Here is a 24,102-nt window from a genome sequence, read left to right as displayed (position 1 = left end):
GGAAGGTAAGTAGATTTTACTCCTGACAGACCCCAATTTATATATACCGTATTTTTCGGAGTGTAAGACGTACCTTTTTCCCCCCAAAAAGAGGGTGAAAATCTGGGTGCATTTTATAATCTGAATGCAGCCCTGCCCAGCCTCTGAAACGGAGGTTTCAGAGGCTGAAAAAAGCCTCTGAAATGGAGCTTCAGAAAAAAAGCCTCCGAAACGAAGCTTCAGAAAAAAAGCCTCTGAAACAGAGGTTTCAGAGGCAAACAAAAAAAAAAAAAAAAAAAAAACAAGGCACAGAGGTCACAACCAATGAACCTGTTGCTAAAGCTCACCTCTGGGAACATCTGATTGGAGAAATTCCGGGAGGACTATCCACCCGCCAATCAGTTTTTTTCTTATTTTCCTCCCTAAAAACCAAGGTGCGTCTTATACTCTGGTGCATCTTATAGTCCGAAAAATACGGTACTCAATCTATTAATGTAACAATCACAGTGTATTCTGTTTTAAAGCATGCAACATTGTGCAGAAAAATAATGAAAATAATGGTCAAAAGGCATAGGCAAAAGAAAAAGGAAATATAAGTAAATCTTATTTATACTAATACCATCCACTATAGTACTGCAAATCTTTCTATTGTTGCAAACCACCCTCATTGATATTATATCCATGTACCACTTTATACACTGACTTTGTTGTTCTTTAAACATTACTTTTGAGGATCTCATTAACTCTACTGGGAATTTACTCATTACGGGAATTTACTCATTCCCGTTCTCTTCACCCTTTAATATTTTTCCTCCATTTGTTCTGAGTTTTGATCTTTCTTCATTCTTTCTATATAATCCATGTACCTCTCACTTATTTATTTTGTATTGTTCACTTTTGTACTGCATTTAGATTCATTTGACATTTAATCTTGACTATATCTTGTGTTATGTCATATTATCACTGCATTCAAATTATTTTTACATTTTTCCTATTTTATCTCAAACTCACATGCATCTAATAAATAGGGCAGTTTAAATATTTTGCTTCTGGTTAAATTCCCACATTTAGTAAAGAATTAAATGATTAAATGATCTCCTCTTCTGGGAAATCATTGTAATTTATGCATTATACAAAACCCAATGATTAGAAAAGTTGCCCTTTGATTCAAAGGATTATAGGGATCCATTAGATACATAAATCCTCTTTAATTTCACTCTAATGAAATTAATACTGGGGCCATTGCTGAATATTCTGTGCACAAAAGAGTTCAGGTCCCATACACAGAAGGTGCAGCTAGCATCTGCCAATTGGACCATTTTTATTTTTTTTTACTTTCCCTTGACACGATTAGCATTTTTTCTTATATAAAATAATAAAGTCACTCTTGCTTCTAAATCCCAGCAAGTAGTAGCAACTGACTTGCCTTGTTTGGGCTCAGAAGCTGAATCAAATTTGGTTAGTATATGGATGAAAAACTATCAGCTTTTGGATTTGACCAAAAGCTGAAAAATATCCCAAACTAAGGTAATAGGCAAATCACTTATGTATTGTTGCCAAGCAAAGTAAACAGTTGTGTCTGCAAAAATCAATGATCAACCACAATTCTTTCCTTTAAAAGCAGTGCTAGGTTCATAGCCATATTACCCTTCTAGAATCTACTGCTGCATACATTATATCCATCCAGCCTTTGAAGGTAGCCTGTGGGAAAAGCACACTTCTTTTAAAGAGGAGGAAAAAACAAAGCAGGGTAACAGTAGCACAGAGCAACATGAATAGCCAACGTTTATTTTTTCGCTTACTTACAAACAGGATCTGAAATGCTGTATTCGCTTTTAATTAGGCCTAGGAATACTCATTTGTTAACATTTTTATCTTATTCTAAATACCCAGGAGGTGTATTTTCTATCTTTCTACTTTGTGATTTAATATCAGTTTCATTCCCTGCACCCCAACTTTTCTCCTTGTCACATCTTTTAGATTGTAATCCCAGGACATGAAACATTATAGCTTCCAACCTTTGTAAGCTGCTTGAAAGGTTTTGAAAGCAAAGTTCAATCAGTTTGCATATATAATAGAATCCATAATATTATATATACACTACTAGCATACTAACTTCTGCAAATATTGGTCTTTATGCAGTCAAAATGATGCAATCCCTCCATAAGAGGGAAGTTCAGCTGGCTTGAGAAAACCTGAAGTTTTGCAGAAGTAAAGAAACATTTATTTTTATTTTGGAAATAATTTAAAACATTTACATTGGATGTACTGATTTGATTAAAGGGAGGGCTGTTCAGTGGTGGGACTTGAATAACTTAATAACTGGTTCTCTGGGTGGGTAGGCGTGGCTGGTTGGTCATGTGACTGGGTAGGTGATGTCACTCATCACACCCAGCCCCGCCTCCTAGCCACTCGCCTCAAAGGCAGAGGTAGGATTCAGCTGGTTGGGGCTAATCCCATCACTGGCTGGCCCCGCCTGTGCCCGTTTTTCAGCCTGTCTTTTGCCCTTTTTTGGGGCCATTTTCAGGCCATTTTTTAGGGTGGTTTTGGCCATTTTTTTTTGCCATTTCAGGCTGTTTTTCAGGCCATTTTGGGGCCATTTTCTGGGCCGTTTTCAGGTCATTTTTCAGGCTGTTTTCAGCCTGAAAAATGGCCTGAAAATGGCCCAAAAATGGCCCAGGAAACAGGCCCAAAAAACAAGGTGGGGCCAGCCAGTGGTGGAATTTGCCAGTTCACTGGACTGTGCAGAATCTTAACTACTGGTTCGTCTGAAATGGTGTGAACCGGCAGCAGCCCACCTCTGGGGCTGTGCTGATTCACATGTTCTTAACTGCTTCCACTTTTGTGGAATTTCTCACCCATCCTAAACACACAAGGGGCATACTGTAACAGCATTATAGCACATCCATTATAGCATCCTATGCTATAACACATTATAGCACAAATGGCACATCCATTTGCTCTCTGCCTTGTATATGGAATGTTCACTAGGATAGTCTGTAAATCCTTAAAAAAACATTTGCATGTTCTTATGATTTGGATCAAATAGCAAGATAATTTAATCCTAATATTCCTGTTTACTTAAGAATATTTCACAAAATAATACATTATAACATCCAATGTAATAAAATTTAATTTTATTGATTGTTTTTAATTTGTTTTTACATATAATGATGTTGGCTGCCCAGGGTTATTTGTTGAGATGGGCGGCTACAGAAATCAAATAAACAAAAGAATATTAAAAATACTATCACTTTTGTAATTATGAAAGGAATCATCATCCAGTTTTTTAAACTTTCTGATTAATGGATTTTTTTAAAGGATACAATCAGCCTTTTTTTTTTATAGCATCACAGATCCTGAAATCTTCAAATACTTTTGCAGGAAAACCTGGAACTATAAAACAATAGACACACCATACCATACCATACCCTTTCGAATCACACACACAAACACACCTCAGTGAAGTTGCTCTATGATTCATTTCCAAGTGATTTATTCTCCTACCCCACCTCTGCTTCTCGTGAATATACACAAAGACTAATTCTAGAATATCATCCAGTTTGTGAATGACTCATAGGCAGTGCAGAAGATTGCTCTTGGAAGAACAGATGGACTGCATGCATGAAATAAGACCACTTGGATCACAACCTATCTTCAAGATGACCACGGTTAAATATCAGTTGGTAAAATCCAAAAACAAAAAGTGAACAGAGACTGTATCGTTTAGAATATATTCAAACTAGAAACACTTGCCCCCCACATTTTCTAACAGCAACATGGAATTAAGAATTCTTCAGGAAACTATATACCACTCCTCCCTCAAAGCTAAAATTACCAGTTACTTAGCTCAGACCTCTCCTTATAGGAACAGATCCTTGCTATTTCCACCTTCAGTGCTTAAAGAATAAGCTGCTCTTAAATCCTCACTAATAAAGGGGATGCAAGTGAAAATAACTTCTTTTCCATGTTAATTACTTCAAAAATGGAAATGAGTTATTGATTGGCTCCTTATAATCACTGCAAAAAGTGAAAATGTTTGGCTGATCCATCTGAACATGGGAAAAGATACATGGGATTTACAAATGCTAAACAAGATTTCAACATTTTGGCAATTATACAATAGCCATCAAGCAACAAAAATAGAACTTACAATTTGTAGAAGGGCCAGGTACCCTGCACCGACATTGTCAAAATTAATCTTCACATTCTTCCACCGAATCTCTGTTCCATTGGGATCCATCATCTTCTCACACTCTGTCTTGTTGTTCACCTCTTCTATTTCAAATCGATACTCAGACGTCTCATTAAAGCAGTAATGATACTTCCCAGCAAAAAGGTTAACCCCCATAATGCTGAAAATCAGCCAGAAAATAAGGCAGACCAACAGCACATTCATAATGGATGGTATAGCACCCACCAAGGCATTCACAACCACCTGTATTGGAAGGGAAAGGAAGGAAGAGAGTGTTTCAGTACAGAAAATTTGATGACTTAGGTTTTACAAGCAAAACATTCATTTGTCTAGTTTTAGTAAGGGGAACAGAAACAAGGCTAGTCCCATAAGACTCATCTTAATTCAAAAAGAATCATGTGTCTCTAAGCATTTTGTTTTTTAAAAATATTTTATTAAATAATTTACCCAAACAAATATTAGCAATTAGTTTTATTTCTTTTGCCATTCAATAGGTGGTTAATAAAAAAAGAAAAATTGTGAAAAGGAGGGGGTACCTGCCTTGATAATGTCCAGGCGAGTCTAATATCCAAGTCAGAATCATATTTTTTGAATCAGACACATGTAAATTAACTTAGCCAACAATCTTTCCCCATTTTAAAACCAGATTCATAAATTTGTGGGCCCTGTTACTCCTACTCCCATGAAGATAAATGAGGAACTTTAGCTACATGTTTCAAATGGGAGTAGGAAAGGGTGCCAAACTTGTTCTAAGACTTAGTGGTAGCTTAATATAAAATTAATCAGGACTATATATTCTTTAGTAAGCAAGGCCAGAAGTGTCCCAAAAGCTGAGCATGCATATTTGCAAGCTCAAAAAAGAAAAAGCCATATTCCCTTCTCTGCTTCACAGCAAATGAAACTCACGTTTTAGTTTCCTTCCTTCCTTCCTTCCTTCCTTCCTTCCTTCCTTCCTTCCTTCCTTCCTTCCTTCCTTCCTTCCTTCCTTCCTTCCTTCCTTCTATAATATTTGGACTTAGGAAATGTACTCCAGCTTATAACTATTTCTATCTTCTTTCAAAATTGATAACTTCAACCTTAAGTGTTTATAGACTTAGACTTTGTTTTAATAATGTTTTCTTACCTTAATATTTAAACAGAAATGAAGACATGTGTCATCTATAGTTGTTGGTCTAATATATATAAGACAATCAATAAACATCTCTTTTGTTTCAGAATGAGAAAATTAAAGCTATCATTCTGAAATTATTTAATTTACAGAGCAGGAACCTATCAATATACATACTGCAGCATTCATTCTTAAAGAGTCCTATATGGTAGGACTGTGCACATCCTCCCAAACAGATACTCTGAAACACACAGAAATGAGCATGATGCACTTATTTTGAAGATGTTAAGACATCAAGCAATTTTTTAGATTTGCACAATATTTTCAAAGCTGTCCTTCACATTTCTCCACTTGAGTGAGAATGCATTTCGATTATTTTGCCAGCAATGATCACTCTTTAGAATGATCTTCAGAGATCTAGTATTTGGCATCCGTTGTTGTCTTCAGGGTTAATTTCTAACATGACACCGATTTTTAGGCAATGATATTTCTTTTAAAAGAAATGCCACATTAAGATATTTTTTACACCAAGCTCCTGGAAAAAAAAAAAAGAGAACTAGGCACATCTCCCTCCCTACTAAAAGGCTATGAACCTCTCCCATAGTAAAAAAATGAACCCCCTAATCTGGATGTTAGAGAAAAATGTTTCTCTGTTGAATATGGAAAACTTCTGCATAGAGCCTTTCCCATTGACTGGACATGGGGAAAGTGTTTCTAGTGCAAGGTCAAAATGCATGTCAGCAGTAGGAATTAGCTCTCATGGCACTGTAATCTCCCTGTCTTCTTCTGTCAGTTCTGTCTCCTGGGATGGAGGCAAATATCACATGAACGTCCTCCAGTCAAAAACCCTCATCTACTTTCTGCTGATTACTGTATTTTTTTAAGTGTCAACAGATGGCGCCCTTATTTTATGTTAAGTTTCACAATGGTGACATAACATAATTTGTTCTTAGATGCATAATCCTCTACAAAAGTTAGGCATTGTATGAAGCAGAAAAATTATTGCAATCAACAGCCCATTGACTTCTGAATAGAGGCCTATCAGAAATAACAGAAACTATTAAACTCAACGTTATCAGCCTATATTTCAGATACCAACTGAAAACTAAAAAAACCTCATTCTTTATTCTTGAGATGGAATAATGAGTGAAATAAAAACCAAGCAAATTTATTTGTCATATTATTGTGACTTGACACTATGTTGCATTTTGATTTGCTCTGTATTTGTTTTGTATAACAGGACGAAATGTATCTCTTACTTTTCTACTCATTCACTTACAATGTAATCATTATGCCCACAGTTTTAACAAATTATCAAAACCACTGCAAACTATTATGAGAAAGGGAACATGGCTTTTGTGTGACAACTGTATATTAGAAATAGTAAAGTAGGGCATGCATATTTCATAACAATATTTTAATTCCCTCCCCCAAATATAAAGAGTTGAAGATATTTTTTTAAATATTAAGTTGTTAAGCCATAGAGAAAAGCAAAGAACTATATTTAATGCTGTTTATAAAAAATATTGTGTTTTGTTTTTGTCATTCTCATGAAGTCAGTTTATACGGATGGCAAAAAGAAGGTAAGGTCTGAATCATATATGGATTTAAATAATTTCTAACTAACTTTAAAATTCCTATCAGAAAAGAGCCATTCTGTGTTAGAAAGATGCTGGGAAACAATTTTTCAAGCCAAGTTAGCTAAAATGTTTGATAATTTATGTTACAATACTTTCATTAGAAACACTAGTTTCTAGTGTTACTTTCTAGTTGAAAGTAACTACAATAAAAGCAGCTGTTGAGATTTTTTTTTTTTTAAAAGTAACATTTGTACAGGTCAGAACAAATGTCAATCCACATTCATATCTGAAGTACATTCTATTGAATTTGGTCAAGGTCTAATACTGCCATCCTGAACACATTTACTACTACAGAGTAAGCCCACCAAAATCAGTGGGGTTGATTTCAATTAAAATCAAAAAACAAGACTGTCCTGTTAATTTAGTTCTGCTTGATGCCTGGACTAACAAACTCAAACCTGAAATGATAACTGAACATGATCATTTTGAAATCCAATTGAAAAGAATGGTTGTTCTACAACCATAATTTTCTTAGGATTGGCTACAATTGATTATACAGTTATATATCCAGGTCTCAAAATGTTGCATATTGTTTCTCTGTGTGAATAACTCCCCTGTCCCTGTGTATTTGTCTTTAGTATGTGGAGAAAGTTAAATAAGGATTTTTTTTACAGTTATACAACACAAGAAGATATTAATATAAAAAATAACATCTAATTTCTATGTAAAACCAAAAGATGGAACTTTAGTAATGTAATTTAGTAAACATAATTATGTAATGCACCCACTTCAATGTCCTTTGGGAGTAGGTATAATATGCAATTTCAGGATAACATTGGATTTTAATTGAAACTTTCAGCTAAACAAAATCTCTGTACGGGTTGAGCTAATGACTAATAATCCCTAATATATATCTATATCTATATCTATATCTATATAGGATCTGTTTTGAACACAAATATTTTCAGATTTTTGAATGAAGGTTGAATCTCTTCTCTGTAACCTCTCCTATTTTTCATTCTATCAATATTGTTCCAATTAAGAGATTGTATTAGAATGCACCACACATACCGCCCAATCATTCAGAAGGGCTCATTCCTTAATAAAATATAGGTTCACAGCTTTCAAACTTGTATCTTTTTTATATGCCGTGCATTACAAAAAGTTAAATTGGCAATCTCCTTTAAAACATGGATAAGTTCAATATGTATATTGCAATAATTTCTAGAAAGTTCAGGTTCTATGCTTTGCTTGTGATTTGTTGCTAACATCACAGTGACAGGGGAGAGTGGAGTGGGGGCATAAAGCATGTCAACGGGAAACGGAAAAGAGGGAGAAAAGCTGAGCTATCAGTCAAGGCTGCCAGTCACTAACGGACTGGACTGAGAACAACGAGGTGCAAATGAGAGGAATTAAACCAGAAATCTTTTATTTGAGGGGAGCATTAGATTTCCCCTCCCCATATCCAGCCCTTTTCTGCAATCCTGAATATACCCCCAAACAAGGCAGGAGCAATTTGAAAACCAACCATTGTGTTTTGATCTCTTTTTTGGATCCATCATAATTTTGGGGGAGGGGAGAAGAAAAACTCGAGGTGGTTCAAATTCTGATTCTTTGCACCTGGTGATTCTCCCTGTTTCAGATTTATAGCCAGAAATGCCCCCTTGAATGTTACAGGTATTAAAAGCCAGGCCAAAAAAGAGCAGCCAAGTGCCAACAAAGAATCTACAAATGACATGTGGTTTAGGCCAATAATGAGGCAGCTTAATATATCTCCCTTTTTTTTATTAGTATGTTATTGTTGTTATTATTATGTCAATCATCAAATAAAAAAAGGGAGAACTGTGCAGCAGGGTGATGGTGAATCATAAACAGAGGGAAGTGATCACGTCAGCAGCTGCATCATGATTCTGTTTGTTACGTCTTTCTACCAGTTTGATCGGTTCTAGCATGCTTTTAAAAAAAAACCCATAATCCACAGGCATGCAGAAGGATCAGCTCGCTAATGGCATCTTACCCTCATCCCCTCAAATCGGGACAACGCTCTTAAAGGCCTCAAGGCTCTGAGTGTCCTAAGGGATTTAATGGCACCTAGTTCCGAGTAGCCCAGGGCATTAGCTATAAGGCTGACTAAAGAGACCTACACAGAAAACAGGAAAAGAAAGGAAAAAAAAAAAGAAAGAAAAAAGAAGAGGTTCCAGACTGTTAGCATAAATCCCCTAGCACTGGCAGTATATTCATTCCCCAAATTGGACTGCAGGCCCGAGCCACCCCCATTTACAGTGACACCGAAGAAGGCAATGGCCATCAGCTGCCTACAGCACTTCACTGAAAGGACCTGGAAGGAAATAATGCAGTTGAGAGAGGCATAAATATAAAACAAAAGGGGAAAAATAAGTGAGAGAGAGAGAAAGAGAGGCACAGACACACACGACGGAAACAGGGTCTGTTGGAGATTAGGAGCCCAAACGGATGACAAGAACCTTACCCTCGCCCTCTTAACAGTCTGCAGGATCCCAGCAGCTCCCATTAAATTAAGCCAGACAAATTTTTAAAGGACCTATGAAAAAGAATACAGATAAATACACACACTGCACAAACCTCCTTAATTCTCTCATTTTGGGTTGGGATGGGGAAGTGGGGACGACCCACCGACACCGCATCACAAAATTAAGAGAAAAACAAATATCTAGCTTTCCGTGTTTCTCCTCTGAAACAGCAGTTTGTCTCTTAAGAGTTTGCAACCTTTGTGTCAGAGTAAAGCCTTTCTGAAGGTTTCATATCAGCTTTCTGTTTCCTGGTGTGGGGAATAGGTAGCATGAAATAGCTATTGCAAGCCAAAGAATCTGAAGGCCATCTAGTGGAGAAGGCTATTGTTTTCTCTTATTCTAAATTATAATAGGACTGTATTGTACTACTGGTGAGGACTAAGATCCTTTTCTCACATTAGGAGTTTAATAAGATACAGTCAGGGCCGGATTTTCCTATAGGCTAACTAGGCTTCAGCCTAGGGCCTCAAGATGAAGAGGGGCCTACACAGTGGTGGGATTCTGGGGGTTCTAGAGGGTTCGGCCGAACCCTTTGTTAAATTGCTGGCTCGCCCACCCCTCACCTCCCACCCGTGCGGCGCCAGCCTACCGTAGCCAGGGGTGGGCAATTGTGGCTCTTTTACAACCTGTGGACTTCAACTTCCAGAATTCCTGAGACAGCTTGGCTGTCTCAGGAATTCTGGGAGTTGAAGGCCACAGGTTGTAAAAGAGCCACAATTGCCCACCCCTTCCCTAGCCTGAGTTCCGCTGCCTGGGATCCACGTGGGCTGCCACGTGGTTCCCCACCGGCTCCGGACGCAAGAGAGCAGGATGGAGAAAGCAGCTTCCACGCCTTCACTCACTCACCCTCACTCTCTGCTCTGTTGGATGGCCGGCCATTCGCTTACCCCGCCCACTCCCCATCTATTGCTGCCTCCGATGGCTAGAGGAAAAAAAAACTTCAAATTCTTGCCGTGGGGCTTCAAAGGGCCGCCCTAGAGCCAGTGCTGCAGCCGAACCCCTTGTTAAATTGCTGGCTTGCCCCGCCCCTCCGCACCACTATTTATTGCCAATAAATAGTGGTGGGCGAGGGGCGGGGGAGCCAGCAATTTAACAAAGGGTTCGGTGTTTTTTTGTAATTTTATTGGCCCCCGGAGCTTCAGCATAGGCTAATTAGCCCTTGCTTTGATAGGCTCCCGACCCCCAGCTGATTTGCTCTCAGCTGTTTTGCTCAGTGCTCTTTTGCTTGCTTGGAAAGTGCAAATTTTTTTCCCCCTAGCTATACTCAAAAACGAAAGAGAAAGTAAAGCAGGCTGTTGGCTTTGCACGTTGGAAAATTAGGCAGGCAGATTTCTTTTCTTTTTCTTCACCAAAAAAGGTAGGTGCAAACAACTAGAAATTTAAGGAAAAAGAGGAGATTTTAAAACACAAAAGAAAAAAAGCTCTATTTAACTAGGGAATTGTAATAATTGAGATACTATTAATTGTATATTTCTGAAAGCAGAAATGGTTAAGTTGTGGTTTGGAGGAATATATGGGGGAAATTATTTGGTTTATTATTATTGGTAAATATAATTAATGGATTTGTAAGAAATTGGATTGCATGGAAATAATTGGAATATTCATGTTCATATTGATTAATATACAAAAAAGGTAGTTATATAACTAATTGATTTATATTAAAATGTTGAATTTATATTAAACAACTAATATTACATAATTAACCAATGTGAGGATGGATATAAAAATAGATGACAATGGGAAGGGGTATAATATAGAATAGAAGGGAAAAATTGAATTTGATTAAGATTAGAGATGAGGATGTGGGTAATATTGGTTTTTTACAAAAATAGATGAGGAATAAATATGGCAAAAAGGAAATATACAAATTGTAAATTTAATTGAAATGACTAAACACTGTTTAAATTTGTGAACCGGCCAAATACTCTGTTCAAAGAAAATACATTGTATGTTTGTATGTGTGTTTCTAATTATTGTTATTTATTCATATTTGTTCTCTTTTATTTTTTAAAGTTTAACAATTCATTCTTTATCTTAATATCTTTATATTTGTTTGGGGTTGGCTTTCTTCCCTTTCATCTTTTTTATTGTACAGCAATCTTTCTCCTCAAACCTACCACCTCTCTTTTCTTTCCTTCTTACTTTCTCTTCCTCCCCCTCTTCTTCTCCTCCCTACTTCCTCTTCCTTTCTCCTTCTCCTCCTCTCTTCCTCCCTCTCTCTCTTACTCTAATTTCCCTTCCCTTCCTTCATCCCTCTCTATTGCTGTATCCTTTTATGCATATGGACTACTCAGAGGGCTGAAAAAGTTATTTCTGACTGATCCTCGCACTTTTGACCAGTCCTCGAACTTACGACTGTCCTCACATTTTACATTTTTGCCCTATCTTGTCACCATGGTGAAGAGAAGCAGTTGTGAAATGAGTGACATGGTTGTTAAGAAAGCTGCACGGGCATAAATGTGAGGATGGTCATAAGTGTGAGGACCAGTCAAAAGTGCGAGGCCCAGTCAGAAATGACTTTTTTCAGCCCTCTGGGTAGTCCTTTTGTGCATATGGATTACTCAGAGGCCTGAAAAAGTTATTTTTGACTGGTCCTCGCACTTTTGACCAGTCCTCGAACTTACGACTGTCCTCACATTTTACGTTTTTGCCCTATCTTGTCACCATGGTGAAGAAAAGCAGTTGTGAAATGAGTGACATGGTTGTTAAGAAAGCTGCACGGGCATAAATGTGAGGATGGTCATAAGTGTGAGGACCGGTCAAAAGTATGAGGCCCAGTCAGAAATGACTTTTTTCAGCCCTCTGAAAAAAGTCTATGCACATAGCCACGCCCACCCGGTCACATGACGAGCTACCCACGCCTACACAGTCACGTGACCAGCTAGCCACGCCCACCCAGTCACATGATTGCCAAGCCACACACCCCAACTAAGCCACGCCCACAGAACCTGTTGTTAAAAAATTGAATCCCACCACTGGTGAAAGGGCCTCATAAGTGGAATAGCCTAGGGCCCCTTTCAATCTAAATCCAGCCCTGGATACAGTGAATTCTTTATCTTAAACTTCCTAATTCTGGTACCATCTACATGTGCTCAGCTACCAGCCTATTACCCCTGGCCAGAATAATAGGTAGCTGGGCCCAGGTGGGGATGCTGTACTCTTTATTGCATAAAGGTGCTTTTTCAATAGGCAACTGGAGTGTTTTTCAAAAAGCAATGGGACTTGGAAAAAACAGCACTTTTGAGATGACTATAATCTGCATGACTGAGAATCTCCACAGACATTATTTATTGCAAAGTGTGCATCATGTTGGAATGCAGTGTTTATACATGATAGGACTGATGAGAATTGGGGTTCTACAACATTTGAAATTGGAGTTCAGCATAAGATACCAGTTCTTGTTCTAATGCCTGAGAATGCATTCTGGGAGCCAGTTCACAAATTACCATTTGCAGTATGGCTATTGCTTTCAGGATTGGCTCCTATTTTGCTCTGGAAGCTCTGGAATAAACACAAATAATATGACCAGGCTCAACATATGTCTGATTCTGATTATAGGGTATATATTCTATCTACTGACCTGCACTGTAGCAACAGAATTACAGGTCCATAACATTCAATGTAGAGCCATTTAACCTGCAGTGGATTTGGAAAAATAATAAAAATAACATTTGCTTATCCAAAGTCCTTGGGAGAGACTCAGTATGTGGATCAAAATGCCAGATCCAATCTAAACACTTGGCTGGCTGCAACCAAGTATAATAATAATGTGGTGTCCTGCATAGCACTTAAGCTTTTACAGTAACATAAACAGGAAGTATGGATAAACTAGGACTCTTTCTCTCTCTTTGTCTCTGTCTCTCATTCTCTCTTTTGATACATACGGTATTATGGGATGTACTACACATATGTACATATGAGGGTACACAGAAATTTCAGTACTGTACTACCTTTAAGAGAAATATTTTCACTTATGTCTCCCTAAAACGTCTTGTCTATCATTTTGAAACTTAACCTTCCATAAGTAAGGCATGCTTTATTGGAGACTGTTTTAAAAATATTAATTTTAGTTAACATTTTATGTTAATTAAATGGAATACAGTAGTACTGCCTGGAATGCTCCAAAGGAGAGAACAATACTTTAAAGCAACTGTCAAAGAACTAAAGTTAAGGACACTGTTTTTTCAGGGCTGACAACCAGATTGGAGAATAATACCCTGTAGCTTTGAAAGTATAATAATATATATTTGATCTGGCTGGGAGAAGCAACTGATTATCTCAAAGGTGCTCTTCAAAAGGCAACTGGACTTTCTTGATTGGTCAATGGAGAAAGTCCAGGTGCCTTTTGAAAAGCCTTGGGGACAGTCATGACCTGGATGATTGAGAATCTCCATAGACAACTGATTGCTTCCCATTTTGGGGAGATCCGCTCCAGAGAGAGTTTGTCCACTGTAGGGTTGGCTTCTACAAGGTGTGTTTGGCCTCAGTCTTGATCCCCTTCCAGAAGCATTTCCGTTCCAGAGCACATTTGGGGACTGACACCAAATATTCTTCAAAGTTTAGGTTTGTCTGTTTTGACCTCTGGTTTTATGTTACAATGTTTTCAATGTTAATGCTATTTTCTTTTATTCTGTGAGCTCCAGAGAGTCTGTGTAGGATAGTGTCAGGACATAAATGTGAAAAAATAAATAATTATAAGGTAGTCAGATTGCTTCACTGTTGTTCACCCTAATCTTGTCCAAGTGGATTTCCAATTGCTGTGTCCAACATGAAGCCATTTTTTAATAAGCAAATCTCCTAACACAACTATTTTGTCAGTATTTCCATTGCATGTTTTCAAAATGCCAATGTTTCCTAGGCCCAATATTGGTATTGGAATTGGTTAAGGAAATGATAGATGGACTCTGTAAATTGGTCAAGGATCACTAGAATACCTGAACTAAATGGAGGGTGGATAAAAGAAATTTTGAGAACCTAATAACTGAAAAGTGGAAATAAGTCAATAAATAAAAAATAGGTAAACTGGTAAAGACATTAGTTTACAATAAATGAAACCAGAAATGTATTTGAAAATGTATCAGTGTTGGGATAAAAACTGTAAAATATCTAATTTTAAAAAAGTAATTCTATTTTTAAAATGTCAGACAATTCACAATTGTACTTCAACAATATTTTGCCCATCCATGCAAAAGCACTGAAAGATAAAATATCTTAATAGACAATTGTAACTATGGAAAAGATTCCTTTAATATGATATAATTACCCCCAAAATAAGAGCCAGTGAATTCAATGCAACTTACTTCTAAGTAGACATGAATATGATTGTATTTTAAATTTCACTGATTTCAGTGAAAGAATAATAGATGTGCCTAATCACTTCCACTGGAATATGTCAGATGGAACAGACTTCAGACTTTGAAAACTGGTCTTTTAGCCAATCATGCATGAATGCTAGGGGTTTGGAGCAGAACTGCTCTCTTAAGCAAAGAGAAATTAATGGAAAAAAAATTATTTTCTAGGATAGTCTCTTCTGTAGGGTCCTATAAAGGAGAATGTTTCCTGACTCAGCAATTATAGATCTCAGGAGGAAGAAACTTCTCCTATTTCTTGAAGGAGGCTAACTGGGCACTGCTGTTTTAGAAGCTCTTTCACTCTCTGTTGCTCTCTGAAATTCATTAAAGTGACGGGACTTTTTTCATACATCTCCAACACACTGAAACAAAATGATGTGGATGTCTTATGAGTTGCAGGAACTTGAATAAGTGAGGTAATGGCATTTTTTTCAGGGTGATGGCCATGATTACATGATCAAAGCCCCAGTGCTTTGTTTGCGTGTGAAAGACATCGACAAAAGGGTGAGCTTTCAATCATGTAGTCATGACCATATCTTGACTTTTTTGCCTCCTCTCCAGATGATTCTGAAAGTATATAGAAATTCCTCTGAATATTAGCAGTTATGGGTACATAACTGTTAATGAAGAATAGATATTGTTAAGATAAATGTAGTTAGATCACACTTTGAAAATACTATTCACTCAAAATTAGGGGTAAACATAATATCAATATCTTGTCCAAAAGAACAAATCCATGTATGGTTTACTCAACAGTAAGTCCCACTGTGTTCAATGAGGCTTACTCTCTAGCAAGGGTGCTGAGGATCCAATTTTAGAACAATACTGATGGATAGGAATTAGCATGGTCTTGCATTGCATTTATGGTTTGCATTTGTAGATAATCAATATAGGAAAGAAAAGGATAATTTTATAAAAATCTAAATTTTGGAGCTTAAAGACCCCCTTGGAGAAAAAAAAATACACTAAGGGAACGACAGTTATGTTAAGGAGATGATTTTTTCTTAACACAAACAGACATTGAACATTAATTTTTTTAAAAAAAAGATCTAGGATGTATTTCTCTGAACTTTGAAACTTAACTCTAGACTAATCAGAAACACATTGATTATTTACACAGGATAATATGTTAGTTTTCAAATGATAAATTCATATATAGATTTGATATTTTGATATTGGACTAACAGTAATCACATTTTTTTCCCCTAAAGAATGAAACAAAAAATAGAACAGTATAGGACAGCACAGTAGCAATGAACTATACTGAAGATGTATGTGGGGAAACAAACACACAAAGATACTCAATGTCTGTGGAAATCTGAAGAGAACAAGAAAAGAAATTTGTCCCCAAATTTCAAAAATATTAGTGATCACAGTATTTCCCATTAATAATACAACATCAAATCATGCAGACCTCAAATGCCTTTTTAGTGAAAAGTAGGATGGACTTTTGTTTTAAAAGATCAAGGTCAACTTCATTTTGCTTCTGCTCACAATTTAAAAGCATTTAATGCATTCTTTTGTAAATTTCATTTAAACAGCAGCAATAACAATAACACTATATATAAGTAAGGCCCAGAAAATAAGGGCGCTATCAAAAATATTACATCACTTTCAGGTCTTCTATTCCACAAAAATAGTATGTTAAGAAATAATACAGACTGTCAATGGAAATTCCCATTGCTTCAAGAAAGTGAGTATTTTGAGACCCAAAATATATTAAATTAGAATGTAAAAATTAGGTATATAAATGTAAGATACATGCATAAGGGCAAGTAGTATGTGTTCAGTTTGCCTTTTGGATATCAATCTTTTGAAGGGTAAATTGTGACAAAAAAATAGTTCTGTAAAGTGGCTATCTAATATTTGTAACTATTCATAATTTGTCCTCTCCATGTCTTGTGCCTAAGACTGGTGAATATTTTGAAGGAAAGGCCACATTGTTCAAGAGATGCTAAAAGAAGCATGTGGGGGAGGAGAACTGAACAAGCAATCACTTAAACCTTCTCTAGTGGAATTGAAAGAGACTGCATTTTTCAGCAAAGATTTTATCTCTTAAGGAGAAGCAAACATTATATTCTTGCAGTGGTGCAAACTTGTCTTTCACTCTTGACCAAGATAGATCAAGATTAATTTTGAATGTGAGCCTTTCAATTTTCCCAATTCATTTTTTTGTATTTTATTTTACGGGTAAGATGGCTCTAGTGTATTCTCACTATTTCAGCCCATTTGTACAACTCATTGATTCATTTCTTTATTTGAGATTTTTGATGGAAGGAGAATCTTAATAGAGCAATAGAAGTTAAGTTTGCTTTGCACTTCTGTTAGTTTCTATGTGACTTTACTATTTCTGTGGCATTTTCTCAAGTTCATTCCCCATTCGAATCTCAGTGAAAAAGTGGACCTGAAAGTGAAATATGGAAAACCTCCTTAACAATTAACATTTTGGGTTGTGTTGAGTAAGAATGGAAACAACAGAATGTTTTGCCTTAGAAAAGATTTAGAAAGAAACAAGGGTAACAATGCTAGATCTTATTTATTTAGACAGAGGTACAATCTCAGATCTTCAGGAAAACAGCAAAAAGAAAAAAAAAAGATACCTACTGCTACAATGAGGAAATCCAACCAACACCAGGCATTCGTGAAGAATTTCACAAATCCATAGGCACACCACTTCAACAACATTTCAAGGATAAAGATGTAGGTGAAGACTTTGTCAGCATACTCCAGCACGGTGCGTATTGTTTTTCTCTGTTCTATATAAATATCCTCAAAGGCCTAAGGAACAAAAGAACAGTAATTGTTATTATATCTTAGTCTTGGCATTAGAGAGCTACAAAGGTATTTTGTTTTGATCTAGGTTCTTCTGGAGAATGTTGTTGCAGATGAATTCGGTTTACACATATATATTTATTTGTAATCTCTCAGCATTTAACTACAGGTTGCCTTGACTTACAAGCTTGACTTGTGCGAGTGGAGGGCTGGTGTGCACGTACATGGACACACTGCAGTGTGTGCAGGCCCGCTCCTTGTGTAAGTCAAGCTGCATCCGCACGTGCGTGTGTGGGCCAGCCTGCAGCTTAGTTGCAAATAGGCCACAGCCTGGTAGTGGGCCATGGCCCAGGAGTTGGGGACCCCACCTTATGTAGTTGCCTTGACTTATGGCCATAAAGGCCATAAGTCAAGGCCTTTATGTCAAGAACCACCTATATTAATTCAAAGCCTGCCTAAAGAGGCAAAGGAGCTAAATTCATATCTTTAGAGCCCAATTACTACCCTTTTTTCCTTCCTAAAATCAAACATTATCATATTGGACCGATTTGACCTGTCTGAGATCTTCTCTTTGATTCCATACTGTCCAGTCTTAACGAGTGACCAATACTAGCAGAGGAAAGAATACAGTATTCTTTTCAGATAGGGATTTAGAATGCGTAATTCTTATGCTTCTCTGGCTAAGCACAAATGGCCATTTAGTATTTATTACAAAATGCGCTTGAGACAAAATTAAGCACCTCAAGCCTTGTCATGAACATGAAATACTGTTGCAAGGGGAGAACAGGTCAACCCTTCCCTAAAGGACCACTCAACCTCAGTGTAAAGTCCTGCAGGAATATCTGGAATATTCTAAAAAATAGTCAAATATATTAGTACAAAATCCTTCTGCAGTAACTTTAGTAAGGGATGATTTTCACTGTGAATGTGCCAGGGAGGAATAATTTCCTATCATGCATCTAGGACATCTTTGGTTGCTGCTACCTAACATTTTTTTTTCCAAAAAAGGGAAGGCATTTGCAGCTGATTCATGAATTTCACATACTGTTCAGTTTCACTAGCAAAATACAATGTTGCTCACCAAAGCTCCACTGCTGAGCAAGATCATGAAGATGATGAAGGTTTCAAACCAGTTATGTTCCACAATGAGAAAACATGTCTTTCTTAAGTTCCACCAAGACTTTCCCAGTCCTTCTTCTATGCTGACTTCGCAGCACTTGAACCGTTGCACACAGCCTGCAAAGGTAAAATTAATTTTCTTATTAATTTTGTTACAGGTAACAATCCCAAGTGTTAGACATTTTCCAGCTGTAAGGTATTTTCCCATTATTCATTCATTCATTCCAAAATGCTGTCAATTAAAATTAACACACAGTTACAAAAGATTTTACAGATGTACAAATCTCTAGAGTTATAAAGTCTTATAGTTAAATCTCAAACCTCTAATAACATGCCATCAAAAGGAAACAAGTTAGTTATTCGATAAAATAATATAGTAAAATATTGCTATAAATGTAAGAGGCATAATGAGTTTCAATCACGTGGTTAAATAGCATATTTGCATCTTCTTCATAATGATATTTTAGAGATTGGTGAAAATTTGTAATATTAGTATAATTTCAGATTCCGTTCAATTTATTACAAACATCTCCAATCTGCGGCCCATGGGTCACATATGGCCCTGCACAGGTAGCAATGTGGCTTCACAAGATAAACTTTTAACATTATTATGTGATTTTATATTATAAAAGTATATATTTTATATGCGGCCCAAGAAAATTCATCTTCACACAATGCGGCCCAAGCAAACATAAGGGGTGGATTTATTACATTCACTCTTCCCTCCAAATGGGATTAATCAGGCCATTGAACAACTGAAGGTAGAAGGAATACCTAAACCAAATTGAAAGGCTAAGAACAGAAATATAAACTTGATTCTTTGTTCTCTGTGGTCTCGGTGCATCACCCATATGAGTGATGCATCTATGCAAAACCTTTGTCCTGTTAATTTAGAGCTGAAGCAGATTGTGAGAAACATACTGCCAAATGTGCATGATCTTTATTCCAGAAGGACTCACAGCTCAGTCATTTTGTGCAGTTCCTCTGCTCCACTATTACCACTAACTCCAATGTTTGCGGTTCTCTAAGCATGCTACACGGCCCAGCCTTCCACCTTTGCTCACCACAATTGTCATGATACAATATTCAGTCTTGAACAAATAAATCTTTCAGTCATGCATTTGGGAAGCCATTCTTCATCAAGTCTATCATAGAGGGTGTGTATCTGCCCATTACCATGTGATAAACTTGCCACTTAGCCCTATCTTCAACATATAGAGGCCATAGTGAAGAAAAAGTTCCTTGCCCATAACTATTATCCTTTGAACAGTTTTTTGTATATTTCCACAGCAAAACCACCTTCCCTTTTTCAGTTGTTTGTTTTGATAAGTTTGTCTTGAAATTCCTATTGTCTCAAGAAAATTAGAGCAGGAACTGCACCCAAGAACACCTGCAGAAGAGAGTTGTTGTATGAGCTGCCATGTAAATGTCCACCAAAGCCCCCACATTGTATTATGATATTACGTTGTGGACTTTGCAGCAAATGAAAAATGATAAATTCTTCCCATTGTCCTGAGGATTTTTACATATACCACATATTTAGTATCACCTTCAGTGAAGCATGCATCGGGATCCAAATACTCTTCTGGTGCTTCCACAGGTACCTCTTCTGCCTCTGGCTTTATATCTATGGTGCTCCCCTCTGATGAGCTTGTATCATCCAACTTCTGGAATAAAAATGATAGCAAGAACACCAGGTAAGATTCTTCATAGAAACAAAACAAGGATATTCTGGGGATTCAAAACAAAATCTTAAAAGAAGAGACTGAGGGAACAAGAATGATTAGCCTTGAGAAAATTGAGAGGAAGAGCCGAGATAGGGATGATAAAATAAGCCCTAGGTCAACTTGTGTTAGACAAATTAATAAAATAGACCTTCATTTTTCTGAAGCAGTGTGCCACTCAGTATTAACAGTATTATGTTTCCTTGTCTTACTTCCTCAAAACACCTGGTTTTCAGATTGAGGAAATTGATTCTGTCCCAAACAGCATAGCCAGGAAAAGATGCAAATAGGAATTTAATTATCTACCAGCTTCTGCATTTCCCAAATGTATCTTTGATTTGCTCCAGCTGGTCTTTCCTTTAATTCCTATGAGTGACATATTAATACTGTAGAAAACATTTCATTATTTTAAGATGCATTTTTCCAAATATGGCTAACAACACCAAATTTATGGGCATCTGCTGATTGCAAGGCTCTATGCTACAGCCATCAACCCCCATTATGCATCACAACAACCTAGCACTCTGATAAAAACATCAATCCGCTTCATTGTGAAGCTTTGTTCTCTAGCCACAAGTCCTCATTTGTCATCCCTGGAATACAAATGGCTACCCCACATGATGGCATGACAACATGTTTGAGTGAGCATCGGGTCATACCTCTTTGCTGCCGTCAGTGTCACTGCTGAAATCTTCTGTGTTGAGGTTCTCAAAGTCAGACTCACCCACAGCAATGGGAACACGGACAGTGAGGTGAGGGTTGTTGATGAATGACATGTGGTCTTCATCAATGATGTACTTCTCTACACTGCTGCCAATGCCACTGGTGGTGCCATTCCCATTCTTCTGATAATCAATCTCCCGATTGATATCTGCTCCTGTATGGTTAGCAATGCAGTTCATCTTCTTGTCATACAGCTCATCCAGTGGCTTAACTTCATCTGCCTCCCTCTGCTTGAAGTGCGTCTGCACAAATTCATGCACTTTAATCTTTGTCCAAGCAATGCCCTTCTTGATCCGGATGACAGAGATCTGCAAGTTGTTCATCTCACCATCATCATCACTGGCTGCAAGGTTGTCTGCACTAAAAGAGCTCAGCAACAAGGCCAAAAACAGATTCAGCACCTGAATGAGCAGAAAAGGCAGATCAGGGCAATGCTTCTTAATGAGCTTTCTTTAGACAATTGCTGTATTTGTCCCACAAAAACACTGTTTTCACCTGGCAGTAGAAGGAAAAGTGAGACAGCTTTGCTGGGAACCAAATTGCCAGTAGGCTCCTCCAATAATAGCAGTAAAACAACAATAATTCTCTGATAACTGCTAAGAATGAATTTGCTGATTGATTCTTCTCTCGCTTTTTCATTTTGTAATTCTGTGCCACACATATATATGGTATATGTGTGTGCATGCATATGTGTGTGTGTGTACATAAACACTCCTACAATATAATAAATTTTTAAGTACGTATTCTTACACACACACACACACACACATTATATACATAGTATGTCTCTCTGTGTGTATTTCATTCATTCAATCGTTCAATTATATATTCATTCATTCTTATAAAAAAACAGTAGTAAAAAAAAACCCTGTGAAATTAATAGAAACTGTCTGGGTGCAGCATGAAATCTTATGGATTAGAGACAGCAACTGCATCATAAACCCCAACATTTGGAACTATATATTTTCTCTGTTTTTTTTTCTGCCACCCTTGAAAGACTTCAATTTTGGTTACAGGTTGAATGTGACCAAATTTTTAATTAATTTGCTCTCCCCACTATCACACTTTTGCACACACATATAGTAGGTTGTGAAACATTTTGAATTCAAGGGCAAAAAGATGCTTCTTATTGTGCAAGATACAAACATGGCCTCTATCTGCAACTCCTTGAAACAACTGACTCTTTTCCTAGAATAGTAAAATCTTTCCTTGGAATCTGAAGCATGGCACAGCTGTAATTCATACATATTCTTTTTTTCTATTTTCAACTCATTCAAGATAATGATGCTAGTAAAAACATCTCAAGAAGCAATGCAGAAAGAAAGCAAATTTTGGAATCATGATTGAAGAGAGGGTGATTATATAGATATTCAATGCAATTTGCAGAAGGATCCCCAAATGTATTCTATTCAGCATTTGAACAGTTGGGCGATCCACCTTGTTTCTCCTAATAATACTGGAAAATTCGTATTGGAACCATTCTTAAGTCTAACATATTTAATAGGGAATTAAGCATATTATTTGATTCCCCATTTTAAAACACAGTACATAATTGTATCTCCTCAAGTGAACAGACCTGCCTCATCACAGGGGTGGGGTGGGGTTGGGGGGTGTCCCTAGGAAGGTTGAGTAAGAAACATTGGGTGTGTATTCCAAAAGTATATAATCCCAGCAGGGTAACCTATGTCTGAATATCATCGTAGCTGCCAGCTAAAGCAAACAGAACTCTTTATTGGATAGCAGTGATATAGGAGGATGAAGGTGATCAGTTTTGTGAGAATAGAAAAGACATAAATTCATACTGCATGAAAGAAGGCAATGGTAAACCACTCCTCTATTTTTTACCAAGAAAACATATGGATAGTCAATATACAAGTATTGACAATATAATGCTGGGGCATGGGCCCTTCAGTTCAGATGGCACTCAAAATGCTACTGAGGAAAAAGTTGAGGATCTTTCAGAGACTAATTACGTTTATAATGGGACCCTGGAATGTAAGCTTGAACGTGGTAAAGCTCAATACAATGAACAATAAAATCAATAGACTACACATTGAAATGTGGGCATCAGTAAATTGAAGTGGACTAGAATTGGACCCTTTCAGTCAGAAAATAATATAATTTATTGTTCAATAGACAAAAAACTTAAAAGGAACAGCATTGATTTCATACTCAGAAAGGATATGCACTTGGCTACAATGCAGTCAATAATATCACTTAGACTTCGTAGACAACCCATTAATATGATGATTATCCAAGCTGATGCTTCAAACACTGATGCATAAGATGTTTAATGTGTTTTATGATCAAATTCAATCTGAAATCGACAGATCAGGCAAACAAGAGACTGAAGTACCAAAGTTGGAAATCTTAAGAAAAGAAATGTAATTGGATTGTAAGACTTAGGAAACAGAAATGAAGCAGGAGAATGACATCATTCAATCAACCAAAATAATGCTTATAAGCATGGTCATCACCAGATATCACATACACACAAATTTATATTGGTGCAAGGAGGTTGAAAAGCTCAGTTGTAATAGCAAAAAATTGGCCAGGATCTGATTGTGGAACAAGTTATCATGTGTAAGTTCTAAGTCAAGCTGAAGTGGGAGACGAAAATCAACCAATATCCACAAAATAATCTTGAACATCTATTCACAATTCTCAAGGAGAATATCAGCAATCAAATCAGAATCTTGAACCTCATTGATACAGAATAAGGAGGACTGTGGAATGAAGTCCAATGGGCTGTTAAGGATGACTGTGAACACAGGTTGCCAAAGATGAAGAAACAGAAGAAAGGAAACTGGGTGTCAGAACAAACAGTGGAAATTGACAAGAAGAGAAGCCAAATTAAAAAAAATACAAGATCTCAAAGGAAGGATTTAACAGACATAGAAAATTAAGAAAAAATGTATAAATAAAAATTAAATTTAAAAAAAAGAAAAAAGAAAAATAAGGAAAGTCTTCCAAATAATATCCAAATTTGGAAGGAGGTCCCA

The 24,102-nt window shown here is 36.9% G+C and overlaps 1 protein-coding gene across 8 annotated transcripts in view; it reads right to left on the bottom strand.

The window, feature by feature from the left end:
• The window catches only part of SCN8A (sodium voltage-gated channel alpha subunit 8), a 76,484-nt gene that overhangs the window by 7,719 nt on the left and 44,663 nt on the right, over positions 1 to 24,102 (bottom strand). For 6 of the 8 annotated variants that reach the window (XM_070934831.1, XM_070934833.1, XM_070934836.1 and 3 more), the window contains exons 16-22: positions 21,037 to 21,501; positions 20,203 to 20,320; positions 18,616 to 18,770; positions 17,367 to 17,540; positions 8,880 to 9,002; positions 4,133 to 4,417; positions 1,627 to 1,680 (exon numbers count right to left, since the gene is read on the bottom strand). In XM_070934831.1, coding sequence (XP_070790932.1) covers positions 1,627 to 1,680; positions 4,133 to 4,417; positions 8,880 to 9,002; positions 17,367 to 17,540; positions 18,616 to 18,770; positions 20,203 to 20,320; positions 21,037 to 21,501 — 1,374 coding nt within the window. The remainder of the gene's footprint in view (positions 1 to 1,626; positions 1,681 to 4,132; positions 4,418 to 8,879; positions 9,003 to 17,366; positions 17,541 to 18,615; positions 18,771 to 20,202; positions 20,321 to 21,036; positions 21,502 to 24,102) is intronic. The other 2 variants (XM_070934838.1, XM_070934837.1) reach the window with 1 other exon arrangement.

Source organism: Pituophis catenifer, unplaced genomic scaffold, assembly GCF_029215685.1.
Source record: "Pituophis catenifer annectens isolate HBS135680 unplaced genomic scaffold, rPitCat1.0.hap2 SCAF_2, whole genome shotgun sequence".
NCBI classification, from domain to species: Eukaryota; Metazoa; Chordata; class Lepidosauria; order Squamata; family Colubridae; genus Pituophis; species Pituophis catenifer.
This window is presented reverse-complemented; position numbering and strand designations above follow the sequence as displayed.